This window comes from Felis catus, chromosome D3 (genome assembly GCF_018350175.1).
Source record: "Felis catus isolate Fca126 chromosome D3, F.catus_Fca126_mat1.0, whole genome shotgun sequence".
Taxonomy (NCBI): Eukaryota; Metazoa; Chordata; class Mammalia; order Carnivora; family Felidae; genus Felis; species Felis catus.
In genome coordinates, this window is record NC_058379.1 from 80,535,479 (window position 1) to 80,556,441 (window position 20,963).

The 20,963-nt window shown below is 40.1% G+C and overlaps 1 protein-coding gene across 1 annotated transcript in view; it reads left to right on the plus strand.

The window, feature by feature from the left end:
- Positions 1–20,963, plus strand: part of PHLPP1 (PH domain and leucine rich repeat protein phosphatase 1) — a 216,508-nt gene that overhangs the window by 106,765 nt on the left and 88,780 nt on the right. Inside the window, exon 3 of the mRNA XM_023242072.2 lies at positions 5,679–5,804. Coding sequence (XP_023097840.2) covers positions 5,679–5,804 — 126 coding nt within the window. The remainder of the gene's footprint in view (positions 1–5,678; positions 5,805–20,963) is intronic.

The following is a 20,963-nucleotide window of genomic DNA, read 5'->3' on the forward strand; positions in this document are numbered from 1 at the left end:
GAGGGGGAAATAAAACACCACTTTTGTTAAAGTGAACTTTTTAAAACTGGCAAATATTTGATCTGTTTATTCCAGGGATTAGGAATGAATTAGGTAAAATCAGATGTGTGCAGTAGTAAATGCCGTTATTATTCACTTGCTATGTAGCAAATTCATTCTTCATTCATAATTTAAAGTAGTCTCTCCTTATGTAAATAGCCCATGTCAGTTCCCTACCCGCCCCTCTGCTATTAGACAGTCTAATCCTAAGAAGACTAATACTTGATCATTTAAAAAAGATTCTGGCCAGGCTGCAAGATACATTTAGATCTATTTCAGTCATCTATTTTGAAGCCATTACTTAACTTTTGTCTGAGCGTTGAAGAATTACTGGTGTCTTATTACTGAAGATTTTGTCCTTTGGATTGAATTCTGAAAAATTGGTCATCATTACTACTCCAATAGGTCATCATTAAAAATGCATATTAGATGTTTGATGCCCTGTTAGGTCAACAGTCTATTTCTTCTCTATGATGTTAGGTGTTTGCTTAGGCAAATTTAATATAACTATTTATTAAATAACCTCTGTGGGGAAGCCACTTTGCTTGGTGCCCCAGAAATACCAAGATGGATAAGTCATCATCCCTGCCTTTGAATTGCTTATAATTTACTATCCGGAGATGAAGGATGGACACAATAAAATCTGCTCTAAGATGCAAAAAAGTAGTGCAGAGAGATTACATTTTGTTCTGGGGGAATCGGGGAATTCTGTGATGAAGGAGGTAGCAATTATGGTGGAACTTGAAGGGTGAAAAATCTTTTGACATATGAAGGAGATGGCCAGAAAGATTATTGTGCTCAGAGAAGCTGAGGCAGGAAAGTAGTGGAATGTTCAGATAAGGTTCAGAAGATCAAGTTATAATTAGCATTTTCATTCAGGGCTAGAGACTTGTCTTGTTTCCCAGGCCTATTATTGGATGGACTTCTACCATTGAATGAATTGAAATGGCTTCCTTTTCTCACAGACAAACCTTGTAAAACCTGTTTTGTACTATGCCTTTAAAAATAATTGAGTATGTCGAAAAACAGTCTTTTAAAACCTGTTGACCGAGTTAGGGAAAAATAACTCACTCTTTGCCGTCTGAGTTTTCATTAATGTGTATCTGTTCCTTTTTTCATTCTGCTCATTCCGTTTTATTCTGTTGAAGGAAAAGCTAAGAGTAAATGGAAGGTTTTTGGTTTTGTTTTTAAAATATTTATGAAGCAGAGCTGGAAATGAAGTGTGAGATAGATTGGCCATAACCTAGCAATAATTGCTGATAAATCAAACACAACACTACTTGAGCATGATCATTAATTCCCATTTTCAAATGTCGAATTCCAAATATAAAGCTAAATGAAGCACTCTTAAAAATTTCATTGTTGGGGAAAATTATTTAATAGATAAGCTTCTATTCATTGTGCAAGTATTACATTATATTTAATTTATCCTGTAGAATTTAACATCGGTTTTTAGATGTAACATTTTAATATTTTACTTAATATTTGTTAAATTATGATGCAGAATAAATTGAATAACCATTTACCTACTGCTATTCAGTTTAGGAATCACAGCCATATAAACACCAATGTTTTCTACCTGTGTTCTCTTTACATCTGTCCCACTGGTATCCCCCAACCCCAAAGGTATCCACCCATTGTCCTAGAATATGTATTCATCATTTTCTTTTTTAAAATAAGTTTTATGATGTAACTATGTTTTGCTTGTTTTTGATCTGAATAAAATTGGTATCATACCATGTGTGGGCTTCTGTGATCGAATTTTTTCACTCAGTATTATGCTTCATAATAAGATTCTATGTTGTGTTCTGTATGTGGTTTTCATTTCTGTATAACGTTTCCCTCTGTAAGGGTTCTAAATCCTCATAATTTCTTAAGTAATTTTCCTGTTGGACATTGGGTTGCTTCTGGTTTTTTGTCATTATAAATGATTCTGCCAAAATGGGTTTATGTTGATATGCCTCCTGGTACACAAGTAGTTTTTCTAGGACAGTAGTTCTCAGAGGTGCTGTGCCCAAAGGGGACATTGGATAACATGTGCAGGTGTTTTGATTGTGAAGTGAGTGAACAGTCAACGTGTCAGTTGATGTAAGCTAAATTATGCTATGGTGACAAATCCCCCCCAGATGTCAGTGACTTAAATTTTCCCATTCCACTAAACGTCCACTGTAGATTGGTAGAGATTTCTTTTTTCCCATAACTGTACAGGGACCCAGCCTCCTCTGCTCCCTTATAACATTTGGAACATGCAACCTTCCTTTGGTGCTTAAGCAAGGGAAGAGGTAACTGGAGAGTCATAAACTGGCTTTTGTATATTTGGATGCAGAAGTGACACGTGCCACTTCTGCTCGTGGCTCATTGGCCAGAACTAGTCACATGACTTCACCTTGATTGCGGAAAGGCTGGGAAACGTGGAAAGTAGAGTGTTTGGTTAATACCAATATATTTGGTGCAAGGGGACACTATCGGCCTTTATAGGGCAGGGGCTCAGTGAAAAAAAAGTCACATGAAGTATTAGACAGTCCTGCACAATGTACAATGAACTGTTTAATTCAAAATCCTTAAAATAAATTACTTCCTTGAGAAATACTTCTTTTAGATACACATTTAGGGGCGCAGTTACTGGACTATAGGGCATATGCACATGCTACAAGATGATGTCAAATTGCTTTCCAAAGTTGTTGCACCATTTTACACTCACATCAGTGTACGAGTGTTCCTGTTTCTCTGCATCTTCACCAAACTTTATGGAGGTATAATCGACGGATATTAAACTGCACATTTTGATGATAATGTGATAACAGTATAGCTAGCTAAACACACCCATTCAACCATCACCACAGTGAATAAGAATGATCATATCACCCCTGAAAGTTTCCTTGTGCTCCTTTTATCCCCCTTCCTTCCACTCTTTTCCTCATCCTCCAGAAATCACTGGTCTAATTTCTGTCTATATTGATTAGCTTAAATCGCATTAAAAAATATTTTGTCTTTAGTGTATAGAAATACAGCTGACTTTTGAGTATTGATTTTATATTCAGTCACTTGGCTAAATTTTCTTATTTATTCTAATATACTGTCTATAGAATCTTTGGAGTGTACTATGTAGCTAATCAGGTAATATTAAAATAATGACAATTTTTTTCTTCTTTAATACATATTTGTGTCTTACTGTAATGGCCAGGACTCTAGTATAGTATTGAGTAGAAACAGTAGATACTTGTCTTCTCAGTGATCTTAAAGAGAGTGGTATATCATCATTAACACTGAAGTTTCCCTTAGATGTTTGATAAATACACTTTGTCAGCTTGAGTTGTTATTTGTGTTCTTAGTTTGCTGGGAGTTTTTATCATGAATGATGAATGGGTGGTGAATGTTACCAAATGCTTTTTCTGCAGCTGTGGGGGTGATCATATGGTCTTCTTCTCCTCCTCCTCCTCCTCCTCCTCCTCCTCCTCCTCCTCCTCCTCCTCCTTTTAATGTTTATTTATTTTATTTTTGAGAGAGACAGAGACAGGATGCTAGTGGGTTAGGGGCAGAGAGAGAGAGAGACACAGAGTCCAAAGCTGGCTCTAGGCTCCGAGCTGTCAGCACAGAGCCCAACACGGGGCTCGAACCCATGAGCTGTGAGATCATGATCTGAGCCAAAGTCGGACACTTAACCAACTGAGCCACCCAGGCGCCCCTGGTTTTCTTCTTTAATTTGTTAATGTGATTAACTATTTTATAGTTCCAATAATGTTAAATCATCTTGCCTTTCCTGAGGTAAATGCAATTTGTTTTTGATACAGTTTTTTTTCCTTCTGTATTTCTGGATTGTGGTGCAACATTTTGTTCAAGATAAGTGTTCATAACTGAGACTCGCCTATAATTTTTTTTTTCTGTTACTACTCTGATCTGTTTTTGGTTATAGAATAATTTGTGGTATTTTTCTTCATTTTTTGTTGGGTGGATGAGTTTGCACAAATTTGGAATGTTCTCTTTCTTGGAACTTTGATAGAATTCATCTATAAAATGATATGGGCCTGATATTTCTTGAGAAAAAGTTTTATTCAGTTTCTTAAATGATTATAGGACTATGTAGGCCTTCGGTTTTTTTTTCTTTCTTGATTTAGTGTTAGTAAAATATATTTTTCTGAGATTTTGCCACAGAATTGTTTATAATGTTCTTTTTAATCTCTGCTTAATCTGTAGGCCTATCTCTCTTTTCATTATTAATGTTATTTATGTCTGTCTTCAGCTGATATCATGAACTAATATCTGTTGACATTTACTTTGTTATTAGCCTTTTCAAAGAACCAGTATTTTGTTAATGTTCATGTTTTCTGTTGTATATTTGGTTTTCATGACATTAATTTCTGCTTTTTGATGTCACCTTTATTCTGGCTTGAATTTATTCAGTTTTTGGTTTGGTATTTTTCCCCCTAAGTTCTTGAGACATGTATCCATCAAAATAATTTTCTGCCTTCTTTTCTAATGTATTTAAAATTATAAATGTTCCCCTATGTACTGCTTTTGTTGCATTCCATAAATTTTGATATGTATTTTTTTAATGGTTCAGTTCTAAGACTATCTAAATTTCTATTATGTTTTTTTTTGTTTTTTTTTTTTTTTACTTAGTTTGGAAGTGTGTTACTAGTTTTCTAAGTACACTTGGATTTTATTTTATTTTTTTAATTTTTCTTAATGTCTTTATTTATTTTTGAGACAGAGAAAGAGCATGAGGAGGGGAGGGGCAGAGAGAGAGGGAGACACAGAATCCAAAGCAGGCTCCAGGCTCTGAGCTGTCAGCACAGAGCCCGACGTGGGGCTCGAACTCACAGACTGTGAGATCATGACCTGAGCTGAAGTCGGACGCTTAACCGACTGAGCCACCCAGGCACCCCAGTACACTTGGATTTTAAATGGAATTTTTATTATTGACATCTAACTTTTAATTGCCTTTTGGTCCCAGAACATAGTCTGTGATACTGATCTTTTTGAAAATTCTTTACTCTTTATGACTTGTGATCAGTTTTGTAACTGCAGCACAGGAGCTTGTGGAATACCATGTTACTTTATTGTCTGGACTTTTCCTGCTTAGGAAGCATTTACTGGGAGTGGAAATTTGATTTGACTGTATCGCTGCCTTATTAGGACTTGAAAGTTCTTATGGTAGAGTTTTCTTTCACGTTAAACTCAATTTCACGTTAAAATTTTAAAAACTTATTTAACACGCTTGAAGACCTCTTTTTAAAAAAGGTTGTAATGCAGACTAATACAAAAGTCGCTCAAAGTAAAAATCCTTCTGCAGTAAAAATCCTTAAGTCTTAAGTAAAACTCCTCCCAAAGGAAGGAAGAACCCCAGCAGCCTATTGTGAGGATATAGAAAGATAAGAAAGGGCGTCTGTGCCAATCTAAACAGGAAGAAGAGAATTTCACTACTGTGGGGAAATCTAAAGAAGATAAAACTCCCCATTTTCGATTTCCTTGTAATTCAAGTTGGTTAGTCAGACTCAGGAACTTACGTGTTTTAAGTATTAAGAGGAACATATATAGGGAAAGATGCAAATCTGTGTAGGCTCACTGACCTAAGGTATGGTTAATGAACTATGTAAATGGTCTGCTTTCCTGATGTGTTTTTGTCTCTGTTTTTATAGGTAGAAGAAGTGAAAAAGCACCAGCACTGTTTAGCATTTAGCTCCTCTGGACCCCAAAGCCAGACTTACTACATTTGTTTTGATACATTCACAGAGTATTTAAGGTGGCTTCGACAAGTCTCCAAGGTAAGTGCTTACCCAAGAATATTTTTCAGCTTCTAGCTGGCTAGAGTTGCTTTCTGTTTTACCCAGTTCCAGAATATGGTATTATACTTAATAATTTTTTTAGTTTTCTGAAAGCTCATTTTGGCTGAAAAGTAGCCAACTGAAAAATTTTTAAATTGTGCTTCATTTGCTGGGTTCTGTTTATCCCTAAAAAAAAAAAGAAGAACTCAGTGGGTAGACTGGCATTACTATCTTAATGTTATAGATAAAGAACGTAGACTAAGAATATTTAAGGGACTGGCCCAGGGTCGGACAACTGCAAAACCACAAAATACCCAGAGAAGTGTTACAAATTTCCCCTCTTCCTCTATTTTCTCATTTAAGTGGTTTAATCTGTGCCACTCCCTTTCACCTGTCCAACTTCTGCCTTTCAGATGGCTTAATTTCTTTTCACATTGTCATTTTCTTGACTGTTTAATAGTCTCCTACTTAAATGAGATCACCATGACCTATGAAACAGTATACCTGTGTGTGTGTGTGTGTGTGTGTGTGTAATGGAAGCCAGAATAAATGCTGGTGTTTCAGGTACTCTGTGTGAAGATGATTTTACATCACATTTATAGAATTATGTGTAAAATGGGTGGGTTGCAGTACTTTGTGCCTTGGTTTTGGGTGTGTTTATGAAATGATGAAACCTCTCTTGGGTGTAGAAACATTACACTGGAATTTGCTTTCATATTTTTTAATTTATAATCCAGTTTGCTATCCAAGTTCAGTGTGATCCCAACTGCTGTATGATGTAATTGTTTATCAAGTGAATGAATAGGGAATAACTTTGTCAACAGTTAACAGAAAATTCGAGAATAATGTCTAGAAAGACTTCTTGAAATACTGGCTACATGTGAATTGTCAAGTAAAAGCTATGTTCTCTGATGACGCGATGCACTTAAGAACATTAGTGCTTCCTCGTTTTAGAGAAGAAGCAATGGGCAGAATGTAGATTGATAGGGACTCAGAAGATTTCCCAACCTGGTTGGCCAGTGGAGGTTCTAATTGCATAGGGCAGCATCCTGCTAGAGAAAATGGGAGGGATGACGCTTCTTTCGGCATGCCTGTAGAATTAATGTGCTATTAGAGGCAATGAATACATCTGCATGGTCGTTTTAAAATTACTTTTGTGGTTGCAAATGTGAGGAGACAAATATTAAATAATACTGTGCTTTTATATTTAAATGGTTACATGGGTTCAAAGTAGTAAGTCAACGGCCTACACTCTGTTTTATTCGGAATAAAATGCCAAACTGTGGTCAAAGTACATTGAATTTTTTTTCTGTATGGAGATGTTGATTGATTGACGTGTTTATTTTAAATGTTTATTTTTGAGAGAGAGCCCATGTGCACGCGTGGGGGAGGGGCGGCGTGGAGACAGGGGGTCGAGAGCAGGCTCTGTGCTGGCAGCAGTGAGCGAGATGTGGGGCTTGAACTCGTGAACTGTGAGATTGTGACCTGAGCCACCCAGGCACCCTGAGATGTTGATTTTTTTAAATAAACTTTTTATTTTGGAATAATTTTCTATTTAGCGAAAAGTTATACAGATAGTACAGGGAGTTTCCATGTAGCCCCACCCAGTTTCCCAGAGATCTTACGTTACCATGACAGAGTTGTCAAAACTAAGAAACCAACATTAACACGTTACTCTGATCTAAACTTCAAAATTTATTTGGATTTTACTGGCTCTTTCATTAGTGTTTTTTACTAGCATTTTTCATTCTCCTGTCCCAGGATTTAGTCCAGAGTACCACGTTTCATTTGATTGTCATGTCTCCTTTTTCTCCTCTGGTCTGTGGCAGTTTTTCAGTCTTTCTGTGGTTCATATGACCTTGACACTTTTGAAGAGTGTTGGTCAGGTATTTCCTGTAATGTCCTATGTGGAGATGCTTTGACCTTTTAAACCAAATGCAGTGTCATAGTCAGCTGCTTTACATTCTTTTTGGAACAGGTCAGAGGTATAAATTCTTAAACATGGATAAGGATGTGAGTAAACAGGTAAATTATCAACGTTACCAATGACAATTGTTTTGATTAAAACAATAATAACAAAAAGATTAATAGGTATTGAGTTTAATTAACATCCACCCAACTGATAAGTCACTGTTCTAAAGATAGCCAGCATTTATGAAGCACCTTCTGTATGTCAAGTATGTGTTTTATGCGCTGGGATATATAGCAAAGAACAAGTCTAATTCCTCTCTCTCGGTAGCACTTACATTGGGGAAACAGATAATAAATAAGCAAACAGACGAGAAAGAAAACATCAAATGATCACAGAGCTATAATACAAGTTATAATGACAAAGAATGATGGAGGAAGAATAACTTTTTTTTAATGTTTATATATTTATTTTGAGAGTGTGTGCACATGAGCAGGAGAGGGGCAGAGAGAGAGGGAGAGAGAGAATCCTGAGCAGGCTCCATGCTGTTAACTCAGAGCCCCACGCAGGACTTGATCCCATGAACTGTGAGATCATGACCTGAGCCGAAATCAAGAGTCAGACTCTTACTAAGCCTCCAAGGCACCCCTAAACTGGAACTTCAATGAAAAGAAGCGTCCAATTATTTGAAGACCTGGTGGGAGGACCTTTCCAGGTAGTTGGAAAAGATGGTGTGAAAGTCCTAAGCCTAGAAAAAGGGACATGAAGTCAGGGAAGGCAGGGATTTTAGGTTACAAAACAGGGTAAAGACTCTGGATTATATGATTGGCATAATGGCAAGCCATTTGAAAGACTTCTCTTTCAGAAAGTTACATAATCTGACACTGGCTGCTGTGTAGTGAATGGATTATGGAGGACAAGAAGAGAAGCAAGGGGTGGGGTCTGACTGGCAGGAGGCTCTTGTGGTATTTTCCAGGTAAGAGGTGAAAGGAGAGATGAAGAGAAGTGGATAGATGCATTTTGGGATGTGTTTTGAAGATTGAGAGACAGGATTACTGATAATTACATACAAAGCATGAGGAAAATTTTGGAATAAAAAATGCCTTCTAGGTTCTTGATTTGAATTGCTAGGTAAATTGTAGACTCATTCAGAAACCACAACACTGATTAGACTATATATGCACCTTTAAAGCAATGGCAAAATACAGTTTTTAACCTCAAAGAGTTTGTTTCTAGAGAGACAGCAAAGAAGTGAAATGAAAGAGGGTAGATTATGAAATGCCTCTTAAAAGAGGTGTGGAAGTTGTTGATTTCTAACTGGCAGTTGTAAATGTCATATGTTTGACTCTTTGCTGTTGCTGGGTGGCTGACATGCCATCTTCATAGGACGGTGTATTTGTAATAAGGTACTGTCTCTGATTATCCAAACCATGAATAGATGCACCCATCAGGACTCTCACAGGAGAGGTGGGGGTTGGGGGAGAATTGTGGCCCAGGAAACATGATGGTGGCAGGGTGAAGTGTTGGTGTGAGTTTTCCTCTTCCACTGATTACTACATTGCCATTAGAAAGTGTTTGATATGTAATGTAGCTACAAGAGAAGGTAATTCACAAGCATATCCATCCACAAGACTCAGCTTATATCTCACACAAGTGTCTGTGAGTGCTTCCAGGAGGGTGGGGGGGGGGGGGTTTAATTACCTTAAGTTACTAGTGTTAACAAGTAGTTAACTAGTAGTTAACTGGTATTAACTAGAATGAATTTGAATTAGAACCTTAACCTCCTTTCCTTTCAGAAAGGCTCTCAATGTTTGGAGAAGTCAAATGGTGTGGGAGTAAGGAATTTAGGTTTCAAACTAAGGTAGACACGGGTTCCACCATTCACGGACTCTGTCACTGTAAGTTTCTAAATTTTAGGCTTTCTCATTTGATAAAGGGATTAGCAATAGTACCTCCTAGGGCTTACGTCAGAGGTGGACATGATAGACTTATACTGACACATAGTAATTCTAACTCTGTGTGTGTGTGTATGAGAGTGACTGACTAAATACAGAAATAAAATAATTTTATGGCCATCATTCCTGCTGTTACCATTGATTGGCCAATCTTTTTTTTTTTTTTTAAGTTTATTTATTGATTTTTTTTTTTAATTTTTTTTTTCAACGTTTATTTATTTTTGGGACAGAGAGAGACAGAGCATTTACGGGGGAGGGGCAGAGAGAGAGGGAGACACAGAATCGGAAACAGGCTCCAGGCTCTGAGCCATCAGCCCAGAGCCCGACGCGGGGCTCAAACTCACGGACCGCGAGATCGTGACCTGGCTGAAGTCGGACGCTTAACCGACTGGGCCACCCAGGCGCCCCTATTTATTGATTTTTGTGAGAGGGTGAGTGAGCAAGCAGGGGAGGGGCAGAGAGAGAGAATCCCAAGCAGGCCCCACGCTGTCAGCACTGAGCACAACATGGGTCTTGAACCCACGAACTGCGAGATGATGACACAAGCTGAGACCAAGAGTTGGGTGCTTAACTCACTGAGCCACCCAGGTGCCCCCAGACAATCTTTTTATTTAAAAAAAATTTTTTTTAATGTTTATTTTTGAGAGAGAGAGAGAGACAGAGTGTGAGTGGGGGAGGCGCAGAGAGAACGGGACACACAGAATCCGAAGCAGGCTCTAGGCTCTGAGCTGTCAGCACAGAGCCCAACGTGGGGCTCAAATTCACAAACTGCAAGATCATGACCTGAGCCGAAGTGGAACGCTTAACTAACTGAACCACCCAGGCGCCCCCAGACAATCTTTTTAAAGTATTATCTGTTTTTATGTATATTTTAAGGAGATAAAGACACACATATGCTTGATTTATCTGAACAAAGGACCTTCTGCTGTTCTTGACAACCACAGGAGCCTTTTGGGGTTAACACAATTGAGGATGGCAGACATCGGAAAGAAAGATTTCTTCCTGAAAAGTCAGGGGTCAGGGACAAAGGGCAGAACATGTTAGTAAATGCAGATTTTAGATACAATGTCTTTCCTTTCTCTAGTCTTACAAACCAGATACACGTTTTTAGAAGTTGTTAGGGTTAGTGAATGGAAGGAGAAGTCAGTTGTAAGGGGCTGGTTGAAGAGGTTAGATATTATAGAAGAAATCAGTGTGAGAACCCCCTATTCGGATATGAATTGCATGCAAGACAGGGCCATGCTCTTCTTTAAGCTTCGAATGTGGGGGAGAGTCCTGTGATCATATCTTCTGCTTTAATTCAGCATCCTAGGAGAGTAGGTTGGGGCTGCTGGAAGAAGGATGATGAGAAGCTCGATCCGTTGGGGCATATGTGCTTGTGGGGAATTTGGCATGGTCAAGGGTGACTCTCATAAGCCACTTCTACTTGTAGCTTCCCCTTCCACTGTCCTCTGCTCTTGCTCATGTCTGGAGGTATTGGGAAGTTCTACAGCTTAGTCATGTTCAGGGTTACTATGGAGATTTTCTTCTTTTTCTTTTCTTTTCTTTTTTCTTATTGAGAAACAAAGCCTTCACAGAATGGATTGTCTTTACATCCTGATGTTTAAATGAGATTCATTTTGATAAGGATATGAAAGAAAAACAAACCAAGAACAGAAAGAAATATCTACGTTTCTGATTTTTTTAAAAATGTTTATTGATTTGTTTTGAGAGAGAGTGAGAGCGGAGGAGGGAAAGAGAAAGGAAGAGAGAGAATCCCAAGCAGTGTCCATGCAGTCAGCACAGACCCTGATGTGGGGCTCGATCCCACCAACCGTGAGATCATGACCTCAGCCAAAATTAACCGAGCCTCCCAGGCGCCCCCCATCTTAACCATTTCTAAGTATACAGCTCAGTGGTAGTAAGTACATTCACATTGTTGTGCAACCATCCCCACCATCCGTTTCCAGAATTTTTCTCATCTTGCGATATTGAAACTGTACCCATTATGACCTGAACCAACATCAAGAGTCAGATGCTTAACCGACTGAGCCACCCACATACCCCCAAATTTCTGAGTTTTAATGACCATCCTCACCTCAGTCTGAGTAGGAGGACAAAGAGAACCAATTCCAATGATTTTTAAATTAAAATGAATTAGATAATTAATTTAAAAGGAAAATTCTTTATTTTCACTTTATGCTTCTGGATCTTAGCTAAAAGAGACATATTCATCTTTGTTCTAATTTGTTTGATTTGGGGAACATTTGTAAAAGATTATTAATTAGAAATGTTCTACCAAGATAGGCCCTTATATACTTAATATTTTTAAAACTTAGCATTTTGTATTGCTTGCAAAAATAACACCCAAGACAGTCCCAATAGAGTTTTTATTTGGGGTGGGTGTTAGCAGCAGATACCATGAAGAAAACGACTCCTTTGGGAGGATGACAATATTGATTGTAAATCATCCCTAAAATATTAATGCACAACATGCTTTAAAAATTCAGTCAACATCCTGTTGTAACATCCTGTTGTATGCAGTGTAAAAAAAGGCTCTGCTTGCTCAGCATGGGTACACGTAGCCAGCACGTTTTCTGAGTGGGGAAGAAGGCTGAAGGTAGCCGAGGGAAGAATAGGAATTTGGAAGAGCTCCTGTGAAATGTACGAGTGACATTGCAGAGATGCTGACCTTGATGCCCATCTCTGTGGCCCGCTTTTTGGAGCACGTTAGTTTTAGACATGTTGATTAATCCTGTGACTTCTTTTCAAAGTTAGTTTCTATATACATCTACAGCCTAAGCATACTTTTTAATTATGCCTTAGTCACTTCTGCAACACTGTTCCACCTTAAAGTCTGTTTCTCCATTTCAAGGAAGATTTTGAAAAGAGGGATTCAGATCACTGATTTGGTGGTGTTCATGAATGTGTTTTTTACTTTTTATTATGGAAAATGTCAAATATTTAGAAGTAGAGACAATAGTAGAGTAACACCCACATACCTATGACCCAGATTCCACAATTATCAACCGTGACCGCTTGTGTTGCATGTGTATGTTATATGGTCCATCGCTATACATTCATGCCCCATAAGGCCCCAAGTGTCTCTCCTTGTCAGTGGCTAGCAGTTGCCAGTGACTATGGCTATCACAGTGCCTCTCTCTCCTATCCTTCTTCCACCATGAACCATAGTATTTTAATTCTAGGCCTCTTGTTTTTCTTTTCTTTAAGTCACTGTGGTGAACCTTTGGTTCCTTGATATGTTGCGTTCACTCTTAATATGCATGGTGTAGGCAAGTCGGGGCCACGCGTCATGCTGAATTAAAGATCACGAGAAGTGATGAGTAAATATCACCCTTTAAATAAAAATAACGTATATGGTGAATCACAAATGAACTTTTTCTTTCACATGCTTAAAGGGAATGTTTTATTGTCCGGGTTTCACTCAAAGAATACTTCATTAACGACTTGAGTCAGATTACTCTAGTATAATGGGATTAAGGTTTCCAGTATGGAGATTTGTGTCATGAGACCTAGCTGCAAGGAGCCCTATAAGATTAGTCACCTTGTACACACCATCTGAAGTGTAGGTTAGGGGATGTGCTGCTTTTTTGTCCTCATGATTTGCCACCTTTCTTTCAGGGATGTAACTGTAGTTGCTTCCATTGGGATCATAATGGTAAGAGGCTTTGTTCTCAGTACGGTTCTGCTAAGGAGTCCAGGGCTTAACGGCATGTTTTTGGAAACTCTCACTTCACATTTCATGCCCATTTTTTAGAGTGAGCATTTAGGGCCATTTGACCAAGAATAATTTAGTAGATGTGTGGTAGAATCTTACGTGAAACCAAGTGACATGGGTTTTAGTTTCTAATATGTCCCTGCATCCCACGGAGATTGCTCTCATATAAACTCTGTAGTGAAGACATGAGAAAAGTTTGGAAATTCAATATATGAGCTATTTGGGTACAGGAAGTCTTCAAGGAGGTAATGGGCAAATTGAGTTTTGAAGGACGAATAGGAGTTCACCACAAAGATAACAGGGAAGGGCATTAAAATTTTTTTTTTAATGTTTATCTTTGAGAGAGAGAGACACAGAGTGTGAGTGGGGGAGGGGCAGAGAGAGAGGGAGACACAGAATCTGAAGCAGGATCCAGACTCTGAGGTGTCAGCACAGAGACCAACACGGGGCTCGAACTCACAAACCGTGAAATCATGACCTGAGCTGAAGTTGGATGCTTAACCGACTGAGCCACCCAAGGGAAGGGCATATAAAGGAGAGGTATAAATGGGGCATCTGCATGGCTCGGTTGGTTGAGCATCCAACTCTTGATTTTGGCTCAGGTCATGATCCCAGGGTCGTGGAATTGAGCCTGGTGTCAGGCTCCTTGCAGAATGTAGAACCAGTTTAGGATTCTGTCTCTCTGTCTCCCTCTGCCCCTCTCCCCCACTTGAACGTGCTCTCTCTCTCTCTTTCTCTCTCTCTCTCTCTCTCAAATTAAAAAACAAAAACAAGGGGCGCCTGGGTGGCACAGTCGGTTAAGCGTCCGACTTCAGCCAGGTCACGATCTCGCGGTCCGTGAGTTCGAGCCCCACGTCAGGCTCTGGGCTGATGGCTCAGAGCCTGGAGCCTGTTTCCGATTCTGTGTCTTCCTCTCTCTCTGCCCCACCCCCGTTCATGCTCTGTCTCTCTCTGTCCCAAAAATAAATAAACGTTGAAAAAAAAAATTAAAAAAAAAACAAAAACAAAAACAAGGAGAGGTATCAAGTATGTACAAAGGCACACCTGTGTAAAATGTGAAAATGTAGCCATATCTCAGGTGTCTGACAGTGTGAAAAAGGGAAAGAAACAGAAGCTAGATAAAGTAAAAAAAAGTGCTGGTCAGTCTGCCTTGTTTCCTGCTAGTTCCATGTCGTTTCCTGGGGAAATTGATTATGAGTTACTAAATATTATAACTAACTTTCCAGCATAGTAATGGATTTGTTACATAAAAGTTCACATTTTTCAATCTTTCTTTATTATAGATATGAGCAGCAGTTTATGACATTGGGGAACTTAGAAATTCTGCTTTGAATTTAAGCTGAGGGTGAAATATTTTGGGTTACATTAAATTTTGATTTTGCAACACATAATACTGTGATGAAGTTAGTAAAAATATTAAACTTATCTCTTTGTGGTTATAAATATGCTTCGTCTTATTTCCACATTGCTGATCCTGTCTATTCTTTTTTCTCCTGTGGCAACTATGGGTTCTGAATCCCAGTTACTATATTCCTAAAGAAGGGTTTTTTCCCTTGAGTTCTGAGTCATTTCAGTTCAAAGCCATTTAATTTTATTTTCTCCAAAGTTTTATAATCCAGTTTTGTACGAGTCAAAAAATACCTAGTTTGCTGACCATATCGTAACAACAAAAGAGGCATACTTCTGCTGCTGGCTTATACATTGAGCAGTTTAAACTGATCCTGTGTTCCCATCTTGCCTGCTCATGTCTTCTCACCCCCTTCCGCTTTCTTTCCTAGCTCTGTTGGAGTTGTCACCTGCTCTGGGAGATACTGGGAGGGAGGGATGAGAGAATGCCACCCTTTCTTTATGCTGGGCACCCACTTTTTTTCTAGGCTCTACTTCTAGGTCAGGACCTCTGCAAACAGAAGAGGTATGTTCCTCGTGTGGATTTTATCTGTATATTGTTCTTACCTTCAATAAAAGACACTCTAGGTTTCAAGTGAGGAGCTAACAGGTGTGTTTTTAAGTTACAACGTATTATTTTAAGATTGGGAAGGGCACTTGCAAGGTAGTCACCAAAAAAGGCAATATTACTTGTTGTCATTTTCTGGAATAATTACCTTAACCATTATTTGGTATTTTCTTTGAAAGCCTTCTTTAGTTTTACCTTAAATTGTAGTCATCGTGAAGTGCTCTTAGTTCAGAGACTTAGAATTTAAGATTAGAAAAGGACCTTATGGATTCCCAGACTTCCTTCCCTCCTAAAAACCGTCTATAGTGTTTCAGAGACCTGTAGTGTCTGACCAGACAGTTCTTCCTTAAAAGTGAGCTGAAGTCTTTATTCCTGTGGCTGCAACACAGTAATCCAGGTTTGCTGTTGGGTACAACACCAGATCTGCTCTCTCACCTGTTTGATAACCTCTGAATATTAAAGTTATCATGATTTCTGTGCCCTCCCCTACCCCTTAGTAGTCTGTTTTTAGGACGAACCTCTCTGGTAAATGAGAAAAGTCCCTCTCTCACTTGGTTCTCCGGCCCCTTCTTTAGCTTCCTTGTGGGTGTTATCTGTTGATACACATACTTACAGATACCAGCTGATGAGCACGGAGTATGTGATATTTTCCTTGCATTAGACATTATGTACAACATGAATTAGCTATTCATTTATGAGGTCAACACCAAAATAAAAAGAATTTTTTTCCCCCTCCACCCAACTGGTTGATTTATTTTGTTAATAAGGTCATTTAGGGGCGCCTGGGTGGCTCAGTCGGTTAAGTGTCCGACTTCGGCTCAGATCATGATCTTGTGGTTCGTGGGTTCAAGCCCCGCATCGGGCTCTGTGCTGACAGCTCGGAGCCAGGAGCCTGCTTCAGACTCTGTCTCCCTCTCTCTCTGCCCCTCCCCCACTCATGCTCGCATGCTTGTGCTTGCTCTCTCTCCCTCGAAAATAAACATTAAAAAATATTTAAAAAAAATCATTTAGCCTACTGAATTGATCTAGTGGTGACCACAATAATGCAAATAGTAACAACTAAGATTTTGATAACTGTTTCTATGTGCCAAGTACTCTTCTAGATGCTTTATAGTAGCCTTATGAGGCCTTTTACTCATTACATCTCTAGGATGTCGTTGGGCTTTACAGTGAAAGCTAGTAACTCTTGATCTACTGTCACATCCCCATTTTGCAGATGAGGGAACTGAGCTGTAACGTATCCAGCACTGCTTTGTGCAGGAAGTTCTGCTCCCTTGCTCTTTTTTCTTTAAATGTACTCCCAATGTTTTACAGTGGCCAGAGGGGACAAAACAAATCAAGACTCAAATGACAACTGAAATTTGTTGAAAATATCAAAGGGAAGTACTTCACGTACACAGTTGTCAGCAGAATCCAGACAGCTCAGTGGTCGAATAAAAGGTGGTTTGTCAGGCAGTGTGTTGAATGGCTTGTGCTGCTAGGGACACAAGCATAGGCTCTGCGCACTGATTGTTGATCTTCTTAAGTGATGATCAGGAGATATTTAAGAAATCTTGATTCAGATGCTTTCTGAATCACCCAAGGCAGATTAAATTGATATGGTATTGAGGAGGCTACTTGTCTAATTCTTCAAAAACCTGTCAAGTATTGCTGTATTAGGAATTTACCATATATGATCAACCACATCTCTCTCACTGGTCATGTTATATTATTTTTTAACCTTTTTTTCCTCACTTGTTAATTTTTTTTATTTTTAAGAGACAGAGAGAAACAGAGCGCAAGCAGGGGTAGGGCAGAGAGGGAGACACAGAATCTGAAGCAGGCTCCAGGCTCGGAGCTGTCAGCACAGAGCCCGGCGTGGGGCTTGAACTCGGGAATGGTGAGATCGTGACCTGAGCTAAAGTAGGACACCCAACCGACTGAGCCACCCAGGCGCCCCTGGTCATGTTATGAAGTTAAGTCATTTGAATCTGAGTATTTAGAAAATACTCAAGAGTTTAGTTTCCATTACATATTTGCCTAGATTGGAATATCCCAATATTTGTATTGAATTTCCTGTAACTACTCTGAAGAGTTAAATTCTTCTACCCACTGGTCTGGTTTATAATTTCATCAAGTAGGGAATAGTGGAGTAATTAGAAAAATGTCATTGACCTCTCCACGTTAAATATACCGAGCCTTGTATGTTAGACTTGGAACTTAAAATACAAAACAGGTAGCTAATTTCTGATAGTAGAATCATTTAAGTATGTATTTATGTCACTACTTTTTCCAGAAAGTTAGAATTTAAGTATTTTTGTGGTTGGCTGTCTTTTCCCCATGGTCGGGGAGATGCCACTTTCTCAGGTGGCCTCTTTCTAAAGGGACTGTTTACACCTAGTTTGCCAATAAGGAAATGAGGAAGGAACTCGGAGTTCAGATTTGCTCCCCACCCAAGCCAAGCCCTGTTTTTCTGTTGTTACTCAGAAACACAATGGGGTTTGTGTGTGCGGAGGGGAGATAACTGCCTGAGTGACACGGGGGCGTCCTGGGAGGCTGGCCGTGCGTCTCCTCAGAGCCTCAGAGTCTTTGGCTGCTGCTTCTGGCTCCCAGAAAGGTAGTGCAGGCCGTGCCGTGAGCTCCCCGGACGGATGCCGTGGTTCTGTCCGCTCTTGGTGGTGATGGGCGAGTCTCTGCCCACGCGCCTGGGAGACCTGTCCGTTTGGTCAGGGGAGGGGAATGTGGGTGTTGGGGTTGTGGCGGGAGCTCTGAGGTTTGCCTTTTCGGCTCTGTGTGCTCTCATCACACTACCGTGCACACCTCCTCTAATGACAGTTGTGTAGGTGTCTGCGTCTCAAGAGACCAAGCTTTTGAAGACACAGAGTGCGTCCCTCCAGGACCGGGTGTGCTGCCTGGTTCATGACGGCAAATGATAACCATATGGGGAAGGATTCCCCGCCCGGGGAGCTGAGGCACAGCTCTTGTTCCCCATTTCTTGGTGTCCTTTTTTCTATATTGTGATAGCCCGGCGCTTTAGTAGTGCTTTAACAAAATTGGCACCGTGGTATGCTCCTATTAGTGAGTGTTAATGGCTCGTTATTTATTATTAACTGTTAGATTTTATTAATGTACCAAAGTTTTCTCCGTCTGTTAAACGCATTTTGTAAAACGGTAGTGTTAGTACAGGATCAAGTAAAGAGATGTCACTGGGAAAAGGTCGGGTCAATTTAAGGCATTTCTTATATATTTGTAGAAAATGTTTTTAAAAGAGATGATCAATCGCATGTTGTAGAGCCGTGATAGTTTGAATTTTATTAATATTGGAGACTTTGGTTCGATGTAAAGTGTTACAAAATTATTGATGAGGATGAAAGTGAAATTAAGTTGATAGAATGCTTAGCTGATAAAGACCAGTAAATGCCTGTCTGAGTTTGTTCTCCTACCTCATGCCTTCCCAAAGCAGTTTTAAGGGGGTGAAGATTAAATAAAACTAGGTCAGTTAAGAGGTTAGGAATTTTTTATCGAAGTGTAGTAAACTCCCCAGAGACCATCCCTGTAGCCAGGGTGTGGTTTTGCAGCCACTGACGGCCAGGCCAGAGCAATTCGTGACTTATTATGCCAGTTTGCAGCAGCCTTTTACTTTACAGCAGCAGAATTACTTCTGCTATTTCAGCTGCTTTGACCAAGCCTTTCAGGGTCATTTTGCTTCACTTTGAGCATGTTTGGCACATAATAAGGATAAATAGGACTCCACTAAAGTATAGTGGTAACGACAACAGAAAAAACTCCCATGACTGTTTTTCTGAACTTTCCCTTGCTAATAAAAGGTGTTCGCCCACTCCATGAACATCAAGAATAATGGGAATAATGCAGAGGACAGTCCTATTGCAAGGGAGGATGATTATTGCAAAAGCTTAGTGAGGATAGGTTAGGATAGGAGAGAGATGTTAGTTTAGAAATACAGCTCAGCTCAGAGCAGGGACTAATTTTGACAGAAGCGTCCTAAAGACTTGCCAAGAAACAGCCGAGGAAGGTGTTGAGCTGAGTAGCATGTTAGAAATATCTGGAAGCCCAGTAGGTAGCCTGGAAAGTTTGCTGTCCATATTACCGTTTTTATGTTTGCCCTGCAGTGTTCTTTGGGGGAAATGTTTTGAGGGCCAAATTAACTTTTTTTCTTCACCACACATGTTTACAAGTAACGTGGAAAAGAAGACAGCCTGAGAAGGTGGTTGATTTCAAGTTTACTTTTAATGTGTCTTCTGGAGTGTGTAGGGTCGTGGGGGCAAATCCCATTTAATTCATCTTTAAAAAAAACATTTTATTTTGTTTTATTTTAAGTTTATTTATTTTGAGTGAGAGAGAGAGAACGCGTGTGCACCCGCACACAAGCGAGGGAGGGGCAGAGAGAGGGAGAGAGAATCCCAAGCAGACCTCTCACTGTCAGCGTGGAGCCTCGTGTGCGGCTCAGACTCACAGACCATGAGATCGTGACCTGAGCCGAAACCAAGAGCCAGTTGCTTATCCAACTGAGCCTCCCAGGCGCCCCTCTGACTCTGTCATCCTTAGAAAATCGTCTTGCCGTTAATACAGACTAGCACCGTTTTCCCTATCCATGGTTACATTGAAGTAATCTTCGAAAACCTGACAACTTGGATCCCTTCACGTGTAGTTCGTGGACGGTCCGTGAGCCGCACACCTTCTGTAATTTTCTGCCTTGGTCTAATCGAACCACATCTGTGTAACCACTCGCCGCGGCAAGAAGAGTTGACCGTGCCGTAGCCCTTTCTTCGTCACCGAGGTGTGTGCCACGTGTAGCTGTGGACGTTGGTCGGGGGATACTAGGTCTGCAGAGCCTCTCCTGATTTTTTTAAAATGAGAAAAGGGGTGTTATTTACGGCAGCTCGTTAAATTTGTCAGGGCAGGTATTTATTCCACTTCCGTGATGAGGGAACCAAAGGACAGACAGGTGAAGTGACTTACCCCAGAGCCACACGGCTAGGAAGTGGTAGAATTGTTATGCCCTGAGTATTTTGAAGACTGTGCCCGGTGTCGTGTCATGTTGCTTGTGACTCCTCTTTGTGTCTTCCGCTGTCTTGATGTCAGGAGGTGCAATAGAAGTACAGTGGCTTTTGCCAAAAGGGTTTTATACTCTAATTGTGAGTTCCTTTGAGGACCCTTTCCATAACAGAGCTTTGAGACGATTTCTGCTTCTGCCTGTTTCTTTCACTTTCTTTCCAAATTTCTGTAACCCTTTAAACGTTTCCTGTCGCCTTTTAAAATACAGTTAGGTGCTCACCAGGTGGCCTCACTGCTGCCCAAGTGGACAAGCTGTGTAGATAGGAGTGGGCAGAGCCCGTGATGTCAACGAATGGTGCGCTTCACCCCTTCCTTCCCTAAAGGCTGCTTGCGGTCCGCAGATGGTCTCTGCTTCTCTTCCGCAGGACTGTCTCCTGTCACTGCCATTCCTGAGGCGTAAGATTATCCTAGAGATGACATCTGATCCTCTTTGGTCAAAGGAGTTATGCTGTTGTTTTATCAGGAGCGTCCTAAGGACAGGCCCCCATTCAGACTCGGGTTCTGCTGCCGCTTTACCCGTGTGACCACGGGCACACTCTGTGCCTCAGTGTTACCTTAATCTTTGAAA